Source organism: Penicillium canescens, assembly GCF_028828765.1.
Source record: "Penicillium canescens strain IBT 15451 chromosome Unknown utg000006l_segment0_segment0, whole genome shotgun sequence".
In the NCBI taxonomy this organism is placed as follows: Eukaryota; Fungi; Ascomycota; class Eurotiomycetes; order Eurotiales; family Aspergillaceae; genus Penicillium; species Penicillium canescens.
Window position 1 is genome coordinate 1294516 of NW_026703968.1, and position 19494 is coordinate 1314009.

The following is a 19494-nucleotide window of genomic DNA, read 5'->3' on the forward strand; positions in this document are numbered from 1 at the left end:
AGGATCCATCGGTTATGAATCCACTGTCCACGGGTGACGTCCATGTTTATATTGACACCTTCTCTTCTAAAGCCTATTGAAAAGATTAATTGACATCGTAGTTAATATCAATCATTCACTATCTCTTGGTTCTCTCAAATCCTCCATCCGGCATTTCTCGAGGCAGAGACTTGCTAGAACTACCAGTAACAAGCCTATTCCGATATGTCGAATTCCAAGTATTAGTTTGCGCAAGAAGATTGACGAAACAAGTTTGGCGGTGGACTTGAGCTTTGTGGAAGAGGGCTGGACTGATAAATTAAATCTAGTTTCTATCAAATTCGGTGCAAATGGAGCTAAATTTTTATGGAAACAGATAGGAAGCTACGAAGTAACAAGAGTAAGACCAGGCCCGTTCTCGAGATGCTAGCCGTTGGTTGAAGAAATGACGGGAGAAAGAGATCGTGGTCGTTAGGTAACTTTCTACATTTCGTCACTGAGGACTGAGAGGATGGTCGTAAACGTGATGGAAGGTTGAAGATCTCTTTGTCGCCCAGAGGCTGTATTTCAAGTTCCTGGCTAACTTAACGTGGTATAGCGACTTCTGGACCAATGCTGAATATCGAGCCTATGAGTTCGTCAAGGAAAGCAACGATTCCCCTAAACAATTAGATGATGTCCCATTGCGAAAACAATGCATTCACGTCACCGACGTGGTAAATCCAACCCTTCACATACACGCGAGGCTCAAAAAGTGACATGTGAGCAGATGCTGAAGGGCTGGGCAGAGCAGGGTTACCCGATTTCCACATCGGAAGAAAGTACCTCAATAGAAGTTATTCAGGTCAAATGAATAGTCACGACAAATATCCAGTTCCGTCCACCACGACTAACACAAGCAGTATACAACGCAAGCACCTTCTTGTTTACTTAGAAAGTTAGTTATTTGATTATTTCTAGTTATCGAAGCCGATATGTCTCCTTTTATGTAACTAATGAGGAACTGAATTGAGGATGAACTCTGGATTTATAGCGGCCCACGTGATCGCCAAAACTGTACCAAATTCGATGGCTTTTCATCCCAGTTGTTCTGTCATTACCCAGCATCACTTCACAGGCAAAAGTGACATGATCAACTCCTCTTTTTAAACGTATCATATTGATTGGTGCATCCCTTCTCTACCCACGTCTTGAAATCTTTCCGACTTCTGGCATTGGAACCTACAGCCAGCCCCAAGCTGCCCCTCAATTTAAGTAATGCCATATCATTGTCATTTCTCTATTCTTTGAACACACCAGATGCCCACAAGCCATTTGAGCAATGCAAGTGCAGACAAAGGTACCGAGATGACACGAAATCCTTTTTCTGTCGCGCTAACCTGGACAAGACTGCCCAAAGTGCAAGGCTCGGCGTATAAATTGCGATCGGACCCTACCAGAATGTAGAAAATGTCTTTCCCGGGGACTACGATGCCCGGGCTATGGGATCATTCTCAAATGGGGACATGGGGTCGCTAGCAGGGGAAAATTAGCAGGAAAGCTGCTCCCGGTTCGGGCATCCACCGAGGCAAATCCCGACTTTCCTAAGGATTGCCAAGACAATTCTCTGAATCAATTTACACCCATTAGCCATTATTTCACATCGGTTGATCGTGGGTTAGCGGTGAATGTTGACCCTACGACGTTGGAATTGATGCATCACTTTCAGCAAAACATTGCAGGGAAGCTTGCTTGGGTGGATGGACCTACGAATCCATGGCGACAAGTTGTCATTCCTCTCGCATGCATGTCACCAACAGTGCTTTGTGCTATGCTGTCTCTCTCTTCCGAAGATCTTGCATACAAATATGGGCAGGATCGCCCTCGATATACATATCTGCAAGGCATATCAGTTCAGTTTCGAAATACTGCCTTAGCCTTGCTGGCGAAGCAGATAAGCTCTTTGAGAGAGAGGAAATCCCACAGATTGGGAATATTGACCCGAGCGAGATCCGATATGCACTCGCTTCAATGCTCATACTATATAACGTTGAGCTCGTTAGTGCAGAGCCTATCAAGTGGCGAATGCACCTCCAGGCAGCTCGAGTGATACTCCAATGGAGAGAGCAGGCTTCCTCTTCATCTTCTCGTGCAACCTCACTTAACGAAATCGACACATTCCTTCTTTACGAACACTATTATGCTAGTGTGTTTGCAGGTCTTACGACATTCAATGCAGCAGATGAACTCACAGGGGGTAAATTTGAAAACTCAAACGATATCACCATCTTCAGCGACTTTGTGCGCGTTATTCATCGTGTGACACAAATTGAACGAGCTGCATATGATCAAAGATCTACCGTGGATCCAACCCAAATTGAGGAGATTATTCGTGAAGTGGAAGTGGCAAGGCATAGAATGGCGCAATTAGGCCAAAAAATACACCTACAGGGCTGTCATGCACAACAAGATTTCCAACATCTGGTTTGCATCTTTTATCATGCTAGTCTGATTTACAGTTATCGGGTATTGACAAATGATTCTTCCTCGGACTCCAATGCTCAAGCCTCCCGCGACTCAATTTTGGATCATTTACGCTCCCTCTCGAACCGGGAAACTTTCGCCCATGATCTCGTCTGGCCCCTGTTTATTCTGGGAACCGAATGTAGAGGACTTCCGGAGATGCAAGAGATTGTCTCTCGAGAAATGGAGGCTGTCATGAAAATCAGCGGTGCACTCCATCGACGCAAGGTTATGCTCTTCCTCCAACATTATTGGTCACTCGATCTAGATCGCAGTGCTACATGGATATATCTTATGAGAGAGATGATGCCGGGTAACAGTATGTTAATTTTGTAAATGAAATGGTTTTAGATTTAGCTAAATTTTTATACGCCGTACTTCTACTCCAATTAAGAATCGAGACCGTGTCTAGATGCAGGGCGCAAGAGATAAACATGGATCCCGTCTTCGTCTTCGTCTGTGAACGGACGCAATATGTATTTAGGCACTCTTGAACTTGGCAGGTGCCTACAACCGAGCAGATACTATGGGCATAAGGCGAGGTCCAAGTATCATAGAAGTGACGCATTTTTCTACTTAGAAAGGCCACCGGTCTTCCAGTTCAATATGTAAAGGATCGGTTGAGTTCACAAGTCCGGTGCCAGGAAATCTCGTCGTCAATATCGAGAAAAACCGATTGAAGGGCGAATTAGGGTGCTCCCCGCCAGATAAAACTAGAAACGGGCATTCTGGAAGCTCGCGCCATTTGCAGCGCGGCAGTCCCTTGTATGCTCGTTCGATCTATCCACTTTAGGATCAATCTAAGTGGCGATTGTACGATATTGGCGTCCAATTTCGAACCATGAACAGTACTAGACTGACAGTCGATACAATACTTTATGAAACAGATCGTAGGCTCTACGTCTTGTAATGCTTGGGATAAGTGACATTTTAGGTGTCGTTTCGCATATTGTTACTGCATCGGTCGAGGCCAGGTGAAAACTGGTCGCAAGAAAGACGGTATCCATGATCCATACATTGGCACGACAAGCGGATTTCGATGCTACCATTTATCGTAATCCTGCCCTGGGGCCTTCTTGTAAGGGAGAGGGATTATGATGCAGTGACGTAAATGGGCTTGGGCTAGTCTCACATGACATGTTACTTAGGTCGGCACTATGCATCAAGATAGGTTCTAAGACCGCGTATTCTAAAACCCAAAGGTTATCTATGCTCCGCGCATATATTGAATTGCCTCTTCTGTGTTTCGCTTATCACGTAGTACAAAGCCGTTTGACGATCGTCAGATCTCTAGAGCTTATTCCAACGAGGGACTACAGAGCCTACAACTATAAGTGTTCCATTTGAAGATTTAGTACATTGAACACCTGTGAGAAGGTATCACAAGAGGAAAAGACTAGGGTTGAGGAGGGCAACACGTTGCCTGTGGAACAGCTTTAAGCTGAAACGAAAACGAATGGAAGACCAAGAGAAGGAAATTGCGCTGGGGGATATTCATGGACAAAAAAGCAGAAAGCAGACTAGTGCGAAGACAATCCGAAATCTAGAGATTCCACCGTAAGGGAAGCAAGTAGACCAAGAATATCAAAGAAAAGGAAATGACCCGGGAACCTAAGTTCATTCCTATTGTCTACTGCGGAATCGCTGAGGCATTTGAGGCATAGGAGGTGGGGGAGCAGGCTCCGATCCATCATCATCTTCCATTTCCTCATCCACATCCTCGGGGTGACTAGAAATAGAAATTAGCGGAAGAACAAAACCAAAAACAAAACAAGACAACACAAACTCACGCAAGCAGTTCCTTAATATTCCGCATCTCATAATGCTTCTTCCGCTGCTCCTCAAAATGACGGTGTTTCTCACGGGCCTCCTCAGTACTCAATAGCGGATCATCAGCAGGCGCATCCGAGCCATTCGCCCCACCACCAACATGAACATGCTTCTCGCTTTTATGCGAGTCCATGCTCATACTGCGGTCCCGGAACACGCGAGGATCATCCGAACCCACAGGCTGGACGTTCTCCTCTGGCTCACCAAGTTCCAAATCCGGAATCTCCTCTTCAGAAACACCCTTGCGATGCGAGGGCTTAGCCAGCTCAAGCTCATCAACAGCGATACCCTGCGCATTGAGGAGGGATTCCTGAGCCTCGTCGAGGCGGATTTGTTCGTCGTCTTCGGCGGGGTCATAGTGCGGGGCGTATGGGGTCTTTGGCTCGTCGATCTTCATCTTTGCTGTGCGCTCTTGCTCGGTTAGATAGAGGTTTGCTTCGTCCCATTTGAGGCGAGGCTCGTTTTCGTCTATGGCGCTGGCACCGGACTGGCGACGCGAGTTTGTCCCTGGGCGCGTGGTCGATGAGGATCTCCGGCGGCCTGCGTTTTGCAGGGTATTTTGGAGGGTGAGTTCCTTTGTTTCTTCCGGCTCGGAGATCGTTGGTACGGTGGGTGGAGAGGTGGCTGTCACAGGGGAGGGAGCTTGGCCGGTGAAGGAGTTGGAGTTCTTGAGGATGCCTTTAGGGTGACTGGTTAATTTGGTTTGTTGCGGTTGTGGGCGTGGTTTGAAGTTACCCTTTGGCCGTGCGTGCACGTCTTCGGAGCTGTGCGCCTTGGCAGGCATGTGTGGTGCGGTAGTCATGGTGGGTTGGTAGATAGAAAAGAAGTGTCGGTTGAGTTGAAAGTGGACTGTGGAGGTGGTGAAGAGGTAAGGGTGTGGGAGAGGAGGGAAATCAAAATGGTGTGGCTTGGTTTATTTTTATTCTATCACAAGCCGCTCCTCAGCTGGAAAGAGGCTGAGCACCTGATGGAATAAGCTGGGGAAATAACCGGAAATCTGAGTCAGACCAAAAGAGTCAAAGAGTCGGAAAGTCACAAGAGAAATGAAAGAGGAAGTTGATAAGGTCAAGTGGAGGAGCCCTCGATGACGTCGGCCCGATCATCCACCCGATGCCTGAAACCGTTTGGGTATACCTTGTTGCCTCTCTAGGTGAACTGTGGTCTACAACGGGAAAAGATTATATTACTCTAGTTTCTGACGCCAAGTTCAATGTCCTATGAGCCTCTGTTTTATATCTTTTGAGTTTCAGCCCGCAGAAATTGGCGCATGCAGTACGTGCAGCTATTCCGGAACGGTCAAGGAAAAATAAATTAAACTAGAAGCAACCACCACCACATCTTTGAATGTATTCAAGAACGCCAATCATGATCCCGAGCCAAGCCCAGAAGTAAGACCTAGGCAAGACCACCAAAGTACATGAATGCCTCAAAAACACCAAATAGATTGCATCGCCCGAAGGGGGTATATAGATATATATGCAGAGGCAAAGCAAGAATCAAACAAGAAAAAGAAAAATAAGATAAAGAAGAAAACAAATCTCGAACCAGCGGAGAAAAAGAATGGAAAGGGCCCTAGGCAATAATGCCAGGGATATGGACAGTGAAAACAACTCTATGCAATAGAGTCAAACTCCTCACGCTCACGAAGCCTATTTCGCGCCAGAGTATCACCCCCACTGGCAGACAACTGCATCCAGTGCAGTGCCAGACACATGCTCTGCGGATCCGACTTTGAGTCCTTGTCTCGGCGGTACATCATCTCAGCCTTGAATGTATCCCGCGGAAGAGTCAGAGGAAGGGTCACGCGCGGCAGAAGCTCGGGATGAGTCAGGTATAGAATGGCAAGCTCGCGCTGTGCGACTGGGTTACCCTCTTTTGCGGTGATGATCCACATGCCTGCAGCATCTTGGATGGCATGGCCAGGCTGCGGTTTGAAATCTGATGCGAAGGGAGGATGACGACGAGACAGTTCCTGGGAGACGATGCGGTCTGCGATCTCGACTAGACTGTAACAGATTTCTTCTTTGAGGCTTAGTGCCGCTAGACCAAACTGCAGGAAAGCCGTGCCACGAGTTTGGTCTAGTTTATCTCCTGGGACGAACGCTGAGATGAATTGAAGATCTCTGAACAGGGTCTTGGGCTTGACTTCCAAGATGAGATCGCGCATCGTTGCCACGATCTGTGACTCGGAAGGAGTGGAGTAGTCGGATCGTCTGGAGCCACCGGTCACGGATTCAGGTGTGGATAAGGGTAGTACCGTGTCCATCTGGGGGAGGTTGCGTCTTTGCACCCCCGAGAAACTGTGGCGCGACCGACGAAGCTGTTGAGGACTGCTCCGCATGTCGCTTTCCCCAGCAGCGAATGTCGTGGTTGAGCCCGCATCCTGCGAGATCAACGACGCAATCACCAAGGACCGCAGGTCGCGTAGAGCATTGAGTTTGACGAAGGGACTGCCATGGCGCGAGAACACCTCAATCAACCGATGGAAAACAGCCTTATACGAAAAGTCCGACTGGTCATCAGATGGCTGTGATACCTTGGGCGAGTCCTCTACACTAGCAGCTTTATGACCAGAAGCACGGAGATCATCGAGAGACCTGCTCCGACGACCTTTCAAACCACGCGGCTGAGGCCGCTGTTCATAATCAGCATAGAACCTCTGAACAGCAGCGCGTCTCCGCATCTCGATCTGGATCCGCTTCTGGTTCAACGCATTCGCGAACCAGGCGTCCGTTTCACTACCACAGCTCCATACTGGCGAGCCTAGGTCACTGAGAAGTAGACTAGTCAGAGTCTGTCTCAAGCCATCCATGAAAGCCGTCTTCCCGTGTGTTTTTCGTTCGACACGACGGGGTTGACGGGCTGCCGTTTCACTGAACATTGACGGTGGCCGCGAATAGGCGCTTGATACACTCGCAGCATACATGGGGTGACGCTGGGGCGCGGACCAGAATGTACTGCAAGTATCACCAGTCGACGTTGAAGCAGGGCGGCCTGGGGACCCTCCAAGAGAAGAGACATCAATTGACGGCAGGTCTCGCTGAGGCCGCCACTTGTCGGAGATGATACTTTGGATAGACGGCTTGCGTCCCAGTGAAGGAGTATCTTGAGAAAAGCGAGACATGGGATCAGGCACCGGTAGGTTGCCTCCATAGAACTGGGAAGCATGGTTTGTTTCTTCGTTCGCTGTTGACGGGCGAGGGGTCATAGGCAGGGACAGGCCCGGAAAGGCGCGAGTACCGTAGCCCTCATACTTTGAGCGTTCCCTTTGGAAGAGCTCACTTGCCCACAGCACTGGCGTCTCGGCCATTGTCTCACCTACTAGTTTGTTGATGCTCGTTCGGACCTCGTAGCAGAAGCGATGGATTCGCTCCTCCCCTTTGCAGAAATTCTCAATACCATTGTGTGACAACCATTTCCGGGTCAGCTCGACTTGTTCATCCGACAGTTTGTTCGGTCCACCCTGACTGCTAGGTGCCTTCATCATGTTCATGACCTGCACCTCAGGCTTCTGGAACAAGGACCCGCCTAGCGACCGAGGTCCATAGCGAGATCTCTGCTCTTCAGGATATTGGCTGAACAGTCGAGCGGAGTAAACCATCGTTTTCAAAGCCATAGCCACATGCTTAGCCTCTTCATATTTCATGGAGTTCTTGACATCGGTCATGTACCACATCTTATCACGGATCTTGAAAAACGTGGCCATTAGATCCTTGACCTGAGTTTGAAGTCGGCGCAGGCTGTGATCCAAAGATAAGAAATCACTCTCACAACGGTCAATCACAGCTCGCGATTGATTCAACGAGCGACTGTAAGAATCATGCATCGGACCCAGAATCCATGAATCGTCCGACCGAGTTGAGCTGGGTGTCGCCCGCTGCCCAAGCTGCCTTGAAGCATTCCACCAGTAGTGCGCACCGACGAAATCAGAGACATGGTGACAGGAGGACATGGCCTGATTAAATTGCTGCTTCAGAGACATGTTTTGTGTACGGGGCAAAAATTCATCGTCCGAGTCTCGGATGCGATTTTCTTTGACAAGACGAACGATTGCAGTCTGCAAAGCTTCGTGGTTTTCATCCAGCCCAAGAGTGGAGTGTCCGTCATCGTCGCTTTCAATGGCCAGACTTTTGGATGTGTCATCTTTACTTTCCGGAAGAAGACTCCAGGTTAGACCATGGCCGTCTGCTGCAACCGAAAATATTGCCCAATGCTCGTTTGAGGGATGTTCTAGACTCAAACGCTCATTAGGATGATCCAGGTCAGTCAACTCAAAGCGGATCCGAGCTGCCTTTTCACTCAGTCCATTGCCTGCGGCTAATATGGATGAACTAAGTGAGAATATGGAACCGTTGTTTGAGGTGGGCCTTGAAGTATCATATTTTGAACGGATAAATGCAGATTCCATAGATTCTGGACGAATGCTGAAGGAGGGTGAGAGGGTGGGCGAATGCATAGGTGCAGAGGCTGGTGAATGCAGAGACGAATCAGATGATGACTGCTGGAAAAGAGCGTCTAGAAGCGTGAGAACATCCAAAGCAGACATCATAAGGAAAGCCGAAGAGGGATTTCGCCGAGGGGGTGGTGTTTGTAAGGAAGGGATGGGAGAATCAACCGATACTTGAGAGAGCATGTTCTCAACATGCTCCTTGATAATTGGACGAGGGATTGAGAAATGATGCCTAGGAGTTGTCAGCACCAGCACCAGCGCCAAACATCGACATGGTGTAGAACGTACATTGAACGCAAAACAGCAAATACTTGAGAGTAGGCACGGTGCCCAACCTGGTTCAACAACTTCTCGCGGGCATCCTTTCTGATATGGAAGTCGAGGAGAAGACCGTGGGTCTATGGAAATAAAATGTCGTCAGTCTCATAAGAACATCATGGACTAAAGACTCATACCTCAGGGTACGTCAACGCGCCATAGAGGAACTTGGAAAAGAACCACTGGACAAACAAAAACTCCAAAAAGCGATTACGGCTCTCGGGGCTATCCAGTTTCCGCAAAACGGCCTTGGCAAACTGAAGAACAGCGTGGGGGAAGCCGCCGTCTGGATCATCAAGTACGCGGAACAGGTCATCCACAGCCGAAGCAAAGAACTCCTCTGCAACGTCCGTTCGCAGTGGATCCAAGGCATCCATATCAAAGTCCAAGCCGGTCGGTGCAGTTATAGGCTCCAAAAGAAAAGCACCGGTTTGCAAAATATCCATAAGGTAGAGTTCAAATTTGGGGCGGGCTTTCCAATTGCTGCCAATAGTCCAGGAAGTAAGTATCTGGCCGATGAGAGGGTAGTATCTACTACTTCCATGGGAGATTAGTTGAGCGCAGACGGAAGACCACACGTCCATCCGTAAGCGGGACTCGGCCGTATCTGGATCCAAGGGGGCAGCAAAAACGTTAAAGAGAAGTATAGACAGTGGATCGGTCCTCTCAAAGGCATAAGCGTGGTCCTTGAAAGCAGCCGACTGAGCCTGGCTTCGGCTAAGATAGGATTGGCCGCGAGCACGGGAGGTAGAAGGAAAAGCGGGATCATTGGAGTCCAGAATAGTAGCCGGGGAGGTAAAAGCGGCCAGTTGGGACGAAGACAGGCTTCGTAACCGGTCGACCAAGAACTGAGGGTCAGAGCGGACCAGCCGCAGAATCTCTAGGAAGTCAGCCCTGGACTGCGGGCTCATCTGGTGAAGGAAATCCGGGAAACGATCAATGTCCATGGGGGACGGGAGTTCCATGGAGTCCGCCTGGTCATCGTTCAAGGGTGAGTGACAAGATTCCTGGATATCATGCAGTGTGTGGTAGAGAGCAACGAAATTGGCCTTGTCATCGTGCCGGAGCGCTTCAACGAGACCTCGCTGGGAAGCGAGCCCGACACGGATCATGCGCGCGGAGACGCCAATAGACACCTTGGTAGCCCGCAGGCGCTTCTCCAGTCGTTTCCTTTGGGCCTGCTTGCGCTGGGTTTGGTGGTAGCGGGTGGCAAATTCCTCAAAGGAGACCTGGGGCGCCGTAGGTATAACGGCATTGTTTCCATTGGCAGTGGCCATTACCCTGGGACTGGGACGGCCCGAGCCACCGAACTCACCTGTCCCCACGTTTTCCAGTAGCAACATCGGATATGGAGAAGGAGAAGGAGATGGAGATGGAGGCAAAGGCACCGATGTGGGATCTTGCGCCCGCGAGTCACATGGTGGGTTAGCCGGGGAAGCAGGTAATTGCACTGTTGGTGTTGGTTAGGTTGGGCTGCAATAGGGGGTGGATCCCCAACATACTGGCTACAGCCAAAGAGTAATCTTCCAGCTGGGATTCCACCATTTCGACAGTAGACAGTCGCAAACCCCCTAGCCGGCGGCGGATCTTTATCGCATGGTTCGATCGGGAAGAAAACCAGCTGGTTCTCAGAAGAGTGCCGATGCACTCGATCGGAACAGTCCAAGTCCAGGATGAAGGTGAGGAAAAGGGAGGTAGAGAGGGAAGATGGTAGAGAATCCCAGAGTCAAACACGGTCAAACTCGAGAGATCTTAACAAGCGCAAGGGAGGTACCGAGTACAAGACGATGCGTTGGCAATGCATGAGTGAGGTGGACAGTCACCCCTCATTCGTCCGTCTCCCCCCTCAACTTGCGGAGTCAGCGTCGCTTTTATACCTCAGATGTATCGTCTAGAACTTGACCTGTATTTAATGTTCAACAGCTATAAATCATCCTAGTATTCGGTAATATCCGGAAACACGCCGGCCCAGAGAAATGATGTGGAAAAATAATCCACGCTTGGACATTTTTGAGTGGCAAACTATCCTCACATGCAGGGATACAAAACTTGATATACTACAACACGCGCACAATCGGGTCTGCCGACATTTGACCCATGCAGCTAATCCGGGACACCCCGAGAAACATACAGAAAATCATAGGAGGGTCAAAATGGTTCATAAGACATGTCGCCAATCCATAACTCCGTTCATACTCATGCAAGTGTACGCAAAATCTTAGGGTATCACCGACATACCCATTTCTTGTCGGCCTCCCGCTCTCCCACGCGAACAGCGACTAGGTCAAGGGTGGCCTTCAAAGTCTCTTTAGATACCTTGGGGAATCTATATACATGTTAGTACAATGTGTGGAAGCGGGCATCGGAGCACAAACCGTTTCTTTAAGATCTCGACTAACCCGATTTTGCTGAGATCGTTTCCTTCAACAGCCTCTTTAAATTCACCAAGTTGCTCTGGCGGGAATGGTCGCTTGGCCTTTGAATTTGGGGGTAGAGCAGTGCCCGCTGGTCCACCAGGGACGGCGGGAACACGGAAAACATCCAGTCCTGTGGGACGACCAGAAGCGCCAGGCACGGCAGTTCGCTTTGCAGCCGGTGCTTGCTTGGACTTTTCCCAGTAGGCAGTTGAAAAAGGATCGATGGGGAACTTGACCGCGTCGGAGATGGTTTGAATCTGATATACCTGGAGCTCGGGATCAACTCCATTGGCAGCCCACTGAATCCCACTGCAAACAGGTTCGAGGTCACCGACAATTAAGCGACGCTTGCCGTCAGCAGGAGCATCGTCTTCATCATCGAGGAAACCGTCGAGGTCATCGTCGCCGTCGTCACTGCCTTCTTCTTCTTCTTCTGAGTCCAGCTCTTCGCCCTCTTCGGGCTCTTCCCACTCCGCTTCCGAGTCATAATCGTAATCTGTATCCGGCAGGCCTCGATAGTATGGGTTTCGTGAAAGTCTTTTGGCAGATGACGCGGACACACGACGAGTATATGTTCCCTGATAGGGAGGGCGTATATCCTCGCCGAACTTCAGTGACTTCATAGGTACTCTGCGCAAAAGATCTTCTGGTTTCGTACAAGTCCCACTGCTCTGATTCTGGGGGAGATGCGTTGAATCTTCCTCGGCTTTTTGTAGCTGTAAAAGGATATCTTTCACGGACGCGGCCGCTCGATCTCTCTTACGATGGAATGGAATCATATGAAAAACCTCAGAGGGGCGGAAGGGTCGTGGTTGTGCGGAGGTATCAGCATTCAGACACGCATCAATGGTTTGGCGTACGTGCTCTAGTGATCCACAGTCACGCTCAAAGCGATGGGAGGGTGCAACAGTTGTATGTGACTGTAAGAAGAAGGCGGGAAATGCCCGCTCATAGTCCGATTTCTGGACCGGGGGCGTTTCATGAATGATATCAGTCGAAGCTAAAGGTTTCCCGGGCGAAACAGTAGTTTTGCTCTGCCCCAAAGAAGCGGAGTCGGCCGGAGGTTTGGCGAAGAAAGAGTTCAACCTCATTTGTGACTAGATGGGCGATGGGTCAGCATGTCTGGGTGTTTGTGCCTGGAGATGCCACTTACTCGCGCCTTCTTCTCCTTCTCCTCGTCCTTCTTGCGTTTCTCCTCTTCTTTGGCAGCCTCTTTAGCAGCCTTTTCATCCTCCTTGGCCTTCTTCTTTTCTTCTCGCTGTTTCTTCTCTTCCTCTCGTTCAGCTTCCCGCTTCCGCTTTTCTTCGTCACGCTCGGCGTCGCGCTTCTTTTTCTCTTCAGCCTTCAATCGCTTCTCTTCTTCTTTCTTGGCCTTTTCCTCTTCCCTCTTGGCCTTCTCTTCTTCCTTCTTCGCCTTCTCCTCCTGTTTCTGGCGCTCCTTCACATCCTTTTCTTGCTGTTTAGCATCTTTGGTAGCCGTCGTCGCCTTTCGTTTCTTAGAAGTCGGAGTATCTAGCTCCGGGTTCGAGGCGGTCTTCGGAGAGTTCTGACCACTAGAAGACTTCCTCACAACAATCTCAACTGTCGGCCGTTGGAACGAATTCCTGAAATTATCCGTCGGAGGAAGAACCTCATCCGATTGTGAAGGCAGCGAAGGATCACGGTTCTCCTGATTCTCGGCAGTATATTCAGTCAATGTACGCTTCGGCTTTGGAGAAGGGGTCGCCGCATCATCAACTTCATGGATAGAACGTTTTCTCGGTCCTGCTGATGGTGAGCCGTGAATTGGTTGGGCCGGCGGCATCGGTGATAGACTGGCGTTGGGCTCCATGGACTCTAATTTTGTCACAGCGACCGAGTCAAGACTCTAGTCGCCTGTGTCGTGGTCCAATAGGATGGGATAAAGGGTCGAGTTGTCGTGTGACAGTCGTGTTTTCAGTCGGCGATCTGGTTGTTCTCAAAGGAATAGAGATATGTAAGGTGTATTGCACACTGAACAGTATAAAGTTATGGACTGGCAATGAATGCAAGAGAGGTTGGCTCCGCTGGGGGAAGCGACCAGTTCATCGGAAGGAGTTGTGCCTGACAGGGGGACGCGTTAATGGATCGCGATGCGCGACCGATAACGTGTGTGCTTAGCTAATGGCCATCCCGCAACTTGCGTGGGGTTTCTACGTGGTGCCAATTGGGGATCCAATTGTTCATCTCATACCTTGTGCTAAATGTTATGTTGATAACAGTTGTGGTAGGGTTTAAGCAAGCGATGCGAAGCTACTAAGCACAACACCAATTGAGTAAGTATTTGGTTTACTATTACTATCTCTAGATAAAAGAGAAGCTATGCCAGATCAACGCCAGGATGACCCAATATGCAGCCACAAAAGCACGAAGACAGCCCGCATAGCTAATCCAAAGACCCATAGTGTCATCAAGGATATACAGCAGAACAGGGTAGCCCTGGGAGACAGGAACACAGCGCTTGAAGGGAATAAGAACCAGACAGTAAAAGCGCAAAAGAATATGAACATAACATGGATGACACATAGCTCAAATCATCAAGATTTGCCAGATGTGCCAGAATTGGAATTGCAGCAAGGGTAGGTATTATGTGCAGTAAGTGCGGTAAGAGAAATCATGTAGAAATCATAAGATGTAAAGGCGGGATCAGGCGAGAAGACAAAGGGTACGAAGAGAGGCAGATATTGGGTGGAAGTTGAAAGACGCTCAGTCGCTGAGATCGGGGTTTGCGACGAACAGTCTCACATTCGTCATGGAAGTAGTTCGTTCGTCCACACTGCCTCGTCGTCGCAACTCATCTGCCTTCTTAGCCTTCTGGGCTGCCGCATTGGCGGCACTTGGAGCTTCCATATCGCCAACGAAATCCTCTTGTTCTTGCTCACTACTGTGGGTTGTTGCAGCATCATCCTTAACCAAGGAGGAAAGTCTGCTCTTCTCCTCCGCTTGAATCTCAGCGGGTCGATTTTCTGACACCTCCGGAAGATCGGTCTTTTCGTTTGGAGGTGTGCTGTTGCTACCCATTGTGCCTTGTGGCCGCGAGTACCCACTCGGATAGCGAGTTTGGCTTCCGAGTGAGCTCCGCCCGCTACCAGTCCGCCGGTGGATTGCACCACCATCGCTGCTGAGAGCGTCATCTTCCCCGTCGCCGATCTCATTCGCACTCAATCGCACAGGGACCTTAGCGCCCACAAGATTGGAGGGCGAGAAGTCTGCTGCACCCTTAGGTCCGTGGCGGATCTTGCCACTGGCCAGGGTTCCTGCCCGGCCGGCGCCTGATCCGTGGACCTCGAGGTACGCTCTCTTCTTGTCACGCATCGCTTGCTCGCGCAACCTGGCGTCTTCAGGCTGTGCGCGATCACACCAAACAGTCGCCTTTTGCCGCCGCATGAGAGCCACATACCCAAGCTGGGAATTGGCGGAGCGAGAGGAGGCCGTGCGCCGAATATCTGAAACGCTTGGCGCGCCATGCGCCGTGGGGTGGTTACCAGTAGACGAGGTTGAAGTTGTGGTGCTCGACATGCGGCGAGAGGGAGAATGGTGAGGGACAGTCATGTTTTGAGGGATAGGAGGAGGTGGCGGAGCGCCGTGGTAGTGGTGGGAGCCTTGGGTGTAGGGCAGAACGCTAGAGGAGGTTGTGCGAGTCCGACTGTGGGTAGTCTGGGGTCCGGCGAGATGAGGAGCAAGCTGGCCTCGGGGAGCATCGTATGGCTGATAACCATAGCCAGGCTGAGGACCGGCGAGAGGCTTTCGGGCTGGAGGGCCCTGGTGGAGGGGCATTCGAAATTCCGTCATGTTGGGCGGGGATAGGACACCAGCCATATAATCCCAACTTGTGACTGCTCCAAAAATCCAACGTATTCACCAGATCGCAAAGAGACCTGTGAATTATCCCAGGAGGTGGGAGGCTGGTTTGTGGTGACTTGGCGAAAAGTGGTCCTTTGCGTCTTCGATGCGCGCGGCTGACGGGTAAGGAGATGTTGTTTCAGCTCCCACTGCAGTACACAGCTGCACGGGGTCCGATTTAGGAGGTCTTAAGCGGAAGGCTGAAATTGTACGCCTGAGAGCTGCACAGGCGCCTGTCTATCGTAAAAGTGGAATGGGGTGGAAACTCGGGGTAGTTTGAGGCGAGGGTTGGGAGCGCACACGAGGCAACACACTGGGGGGATTTAGAGAGTTGTAGAGTCTCGCAATGAAAGTGAAGAATAAGCGAGAGTGAGTAAATCAGAGTATGGGCAGTTGGACCTTAAGGGGAGGAGAGTTAGGTCGGGGAGAGAAGAAGGACTTTGACCGGCCGTTCCTTGGTTGGGCAGAATGATTGGTCGATACGGAACACGACGGACAAAGTACCTTCCAACCCAGTTTGGTGGGTGGAGTACTTAGCAAAGCCACACTGAGGCTGGGTCAATACAGTTACATGTACAGAGTTACAGTTGATTAGTTACCGTGATGCTCTAAATGTTTCAGTTGTTTCACTTTCTTTTTCTTTAGATGTCACTTCTCTCTTGAATGCTACCTTACACATGCCTCAGCCCTACAGATTCGCCTCCCGAGCACGTGAGTGCCCGAAGGCGACATGACCATACTCCCGAAACCCGTGATTATTCTCCCCGAGAATAACAGCTCGCTTACGGAAATGCTTGGTGCGATGATACGTGTCGTGGATCTCCAAACGTTCCCAGCCAACATAAACTACAAAGCAGGGGCTGTAGCCATCACCTGCTCCACCATCCAACCACCCGTAACACCAGTGTAGCCAGGCACATTGGCGACAATACCGGTCCACAGTGCCCACGTCTTCCCCCAGGTCGCAAGGTTGGCAGTCAGGTAGATAGCCGTCCCTGTAATGGGCGCACCATTCCCTAAGCTGTTAGTGTTAGGCGAGAATTTGAAGATCGTGGCATGGCGCACCGTGAGCGAGAGCTAGCGTCCGAAATGCCGGGCGAAATCAAGGTCAAGTCAATTTTTGGTAATCTCCTGCCACTCAGGGGGGCCAAGCAGGGCATAGTGCTGGTGCAGACTGGCTCGAACTGGAACGCTCAAGGGCGAGATTACTTTCTTGCTTGGCTGCAGCGGTGATCCCAGCCGTGGCTGGTTCCTTCACTCACCGATGTGAAGATGGAGCTGGCCTGCTCCTCCACATGTCGTCCCCAGTACAGGCGACGGAATCCGGACCCGTGTTCCAGAACACTCAGATCTGCAACCAGAGCTGGCCCTGCTTAGTCGGTTCGTGCGTCGAATTGCGCGTCTTCTTTGATAGGCAGGATGATCATCTGGGTGGGGACTGCCGCGTATACCATTGCCCCAATGCTTGTCTGGACGTTGGATCTATAGAAGTAGGATGTTCTTTTACCTAAGATATACGGTGTTATGTACATGGCGCTACCTGGTACACACTGGTTTAATTCAAGCCGGCCATAAGACCGAGGACCGATGACCGCGGGCTGATCCTAATATGCTCACAATGCGGGGTATACATCCCTGCTAGAGTAGGGGAGCTAAAGGCATTGCCTTTGAACAGGAATAATGTTATTCGCATTCGGCTATTTCTTCACTCCAAGGGCACCGGGGCTGTCTTAGCGCATACCTGAGCAAGGAAGATGACGCTATAACCCCTTCGCTTAACGACGCAATTCCGCCCTTGAAGGCAAAAACAGACGAAACCGTTCATACCTAGCAAACCCTATCGAGAATTCAATTGTACTCTGTAACGGAGCAATACGCTGCGCCACACTATATGGGCTGATTATCTCAGCTGTGGATCTGGGGATTTAGTCGTGACGTCAACATGTTTCGGCGTATCCGGATTTGCAGCCCGTTCCTGATGAAACAGACATTGACAGCCAGGAACACATGTAGTGTGATGTAACAACATGACCCTGGATATGGGCAATACAGGTATGTAGAAATTGAAAGACAGCAAAGACATCAGAGAATCTATCTACAATGCAAGTGCCAGACCACCCGAAACTAGCGTCAACTAGCGGGGATACGCCAAGTTACAGTTTAGTCCTGCCATTCGCCGGTAATAACGCCCCATCCTGTCGAACGGTGAAGTCCTTGTCTTGCTCCCACCCCATCCACACCCTAAGAGTCTCCGCGCCTCCATCACCGGGTACAAGAATCCCGCCGCTCCACCCACCCTGATCGGCTTGGATCGGGGCTGCAGGCGTGCTCGCCAGGTGGACAATGGGGCGCTGCTCGTAGCCTGATGCTTCGAGTTCATCCTGTTCCAGCACGGGAGTTGCACAGGCATCCGTACCGTCGAAGATGACCTCCCACTCAGCGCGGGTCTTGTCCTTGAACCGACGAGTGAAGATATCCCGTAGGGCAGGCCAATTAGCGCGATCTTCACGCTTAGGAGTCTTCTTCGGATCGAGATTTAGTCCACGCAGCAGCGCCGCGTAAAACTGTGGCTCCAATGCCCCGACTGCGAAATATTTGCCGGCATCTTTGGTCTCGTATGTATCATAGTAGGGGCACCCACTATCCAGCAGGTTCTGGCCTCGCGGCGCGCCCCAGGCTGGAGTCTGACGCGCAAGTCGGGGGAATGTTGCTAGGTAGGCTGAGCCGTCGACCATGTTGGCTTCGACCACTTGCCCGCGGCCAGTGTGCGAGCGGGAGATGAGTGCTAGCAGAATACCCTGGAAGCAGACGGCTCCGCCACCGGCGAAGTCGCCTAGGATGTTTCCTGGTGCGTAGGGCTTTTCGCCGGCGCGTCCGAGCATTGATAGTACGCCCGATACAGCGATGTAGTTTATGTCGTGGCCCGCCATGTCTTTGTACTTCCCATCGCGTCGGAAGCCCGTCATGCGCGCGACTATCAATCGCGGGTTGTGCTTCAGGAGAACTTCTGTTGGAGAGAGACCGAGGCGCTCGAGAACACCTGGTCGGAATGGGTCGATTAGCACATCTGCTGCGGTAAGCAGTCGGATGAGCACGCTCCGCGAGTTTACATCGCGCAGGTCGAGTGTGATTGACGTTTTGTTTCTTGTTAGCTGGTCTGCGCTCACGCTTCCTGGTCTGTCTATGCGGAGTACAGAGGCGCCATAGTCGGCTAAGAGGAGACCAGCGAATGGGCCTGGGAAATTGGTTAGTGGTGTACTTAGTAGGAAGTTGACTGCGCACCTGGAGCTAGACCAGCCAATTCAATGACTTTGATGCCTTTCAATGGAGAAGCCATTGCGTGTAGAAGTAAAACATTGGAAGTAGAAGAGGTTCGCAAGTTAAGTTACTCCGCAGCCGAGTGTATCCACGGACCTCGGCTGCGGGGAACCATGTGTGTATAAGATCGACATGGAGTACGTATATCATGGATATCCTCGACATACTCAAGAATATTCTCAATACTGTCGACCTCGAACAGAAGTCTCAATGAACGAAAGTAAGTATAAGAACAAGCTTGAACCCCACCGCATCACCAGTCAGATAAGCCGCATTCTCAGGGAATTCTTAGATCCTCTCCCCAAGCCTCTCACTACCTGAATCTGAAGAATCACCATCTTGTTATAGAGCCTCAAAGAACAGGTTCAACAGGTTCAGCAGGTGCAGCAGGCGCACCACCAGGCCCTCCAACAGCACCATACGTCGCCGGCGAATGCCATGGCCCACCGGTCTGATTGTTCACGTGGTAGCAGTATTGTGAAGCTGGGTCATATTTCGCATACCACGGGTAAGGAAGACTATCTGGAGCAGTCTGTTGACCTCCGTGTCCGAATGATGAAGCTGGAGCATGGTACGCCCTTTATCCTCCCGGATCGGGCATGCTGTAGCCAGAATTTGGAGTGCCATATCCGTAATTTTGACTTGGGCTGTAGCTTTGGTAGTTTTGGCCGTATCCCTGACTGGGTCCGGAATTTTATGATTGGGGTTGGTAGGCGGCGTATAGTGAGCCAGTTGTGGTGCCGCTGAGTCTGTCGTGGATTTTGTCGGAAAGTCCAATTTTGAATGAGGTATTGTGTATATGAATTTCGAAGAATGGGT

The 19494-nt window shown here is 50.6% G+C and overlaps 7 protein-coding genes across 7 annotated transcripts; all 7 read right to left on the bottom strand.

Annotated features, from left to right (window-relative positions):
- Positions 1 to 3740: 3740 nt before the first annotated feature.
- N7446_009439 (PP1-complex regulatory subunit GLC8) lies at positions 3741 to 5166 on the bottom strand. The gene is made up of 2 exons (XM_058518184.1): positions 4272 to 5166; positions 3741 to 4210 (listed from the first exon to the last, which is right to left on the bottom strand). The coding sequence occupies exons 1-2, from the start codon at positions 5111 to 5113 to the stop codon at positions 4105 to 4107; spliced, it is 948 nt and encodes a 315-aa protein (XP_058368972.1). The 5' UTR covers positions 5114 to 5166; the 3' UTR covers positions 3741 to 4104.
- A 757-nt stretch (positions 5167 to 5923) lies between these two features.
- Positions 5924 to 10624, bottom strand: N7446_009440 (uncharacterized protein; the record flags this gene model as incomplete). Its single annotated transcript, XM_058518185.1, has 4 exons — positions 5924 to 8993; positions 9050 to 9159; positions 9217 to 10529; positions 10582 to 10624. 4 exons carry the CDS (start codon positions 10622 to 10624, stop codon positions 5924 to 5926), a joined length of 4536 nt encoding a protein of 1511 aa, XP_058368973.1.
- A 681-nt stretch (positions 10625 to 11305) lies between these two features.
- On the bottom strand, positions 11306 to 13327 carry N7446_009441 (putative chromatin assembly factor 1 subunit A; the record flags this gene model as incomplete). The annotated part of the gene is made up of 3 exons (XM_058518186.1): positions 11306 to 11405; positions 11455 to 12593; positions 12650 to 13327. 3 exons carry the CDS (start codon positions 13325 to 13327, stop codon positions 11306 to 11308), a joined length of 1917 nt encoding a protein of 638 aa, XP_058368974.1.
- Positions 13328 to 14220: 893 nt separating this feature from the next.
- N7446_009442 (uncharacterized protein) lies at positions 14221 to 15306 on the bottom strand (the record flags this gene model as incomplete). Its single annotated transcript, XM_058518187.1, has 1 exon — positions 14221 to 15306. One exon carries the CDS (start codon positions 15304 to 15306, stop codon positions 14221 to 14223), a length of 1086 nt encoding a protein of 361 aa, XP_058368975.1.
- An 897-nt stretch (positions 15307 to 16203) lies between these two features.
- Positions 16204 to 16517, bottom strand: N7446_009443 (uncharacterized protein; the record flags this gene model as incomplete). Its single annotated transcript, XM_058518188.1, has 2 exons — positions 16204 to 16378; positions 16423 to 16517. The coding sequence occupies 2 exons, from the start codon at positions 16515 to 16517 to the stop codon at positions 16204 to 16206; spliced, it is 270 nt and encodes an 89-aa protein (XP_058368976.1).
- Positions 16518 to 17510: 993 nt separating this feature from the next.
- N7446_009444 (CaiB/BaiF CoA transferase family protein) lies at positions 17511 to 18694 on the bottom strand (the record flags this gene model as incomplete). The annotated part of the gene is made up of 2 exons (XM_058518189.1): positions 17511 to 18592; positions 18640 to 18694. 2 exons carry the CDS (start codon positions 18692 to 18694, stop codon positions 17511 to 17513), a joined length of 1137 nt encoding a protein of 378 aa, XP_058368977.1.
- Positions 18695 to 19027: 333 nt separating this feature from the next.
- N7446_009445 (uncharacterized protein) lies at positions 19028 to 19302 on the bottom strand (the record flags this gene model as incomplete). Its single annotated transcript, XM_058518190.1, has 2 exons — positions 19028 to 19158; positions 19179 to 19302. The coding sequence occupies 2 exons, from the start codon at positions 19300 to 19302 to the stop codon at positions 19028 to 19030; spliced, it is 255 nt and encodes an 84-aa protein (XP_058368978.1).
- Positions 19303 to 19494: the final 192 nt, after the last annotated feature.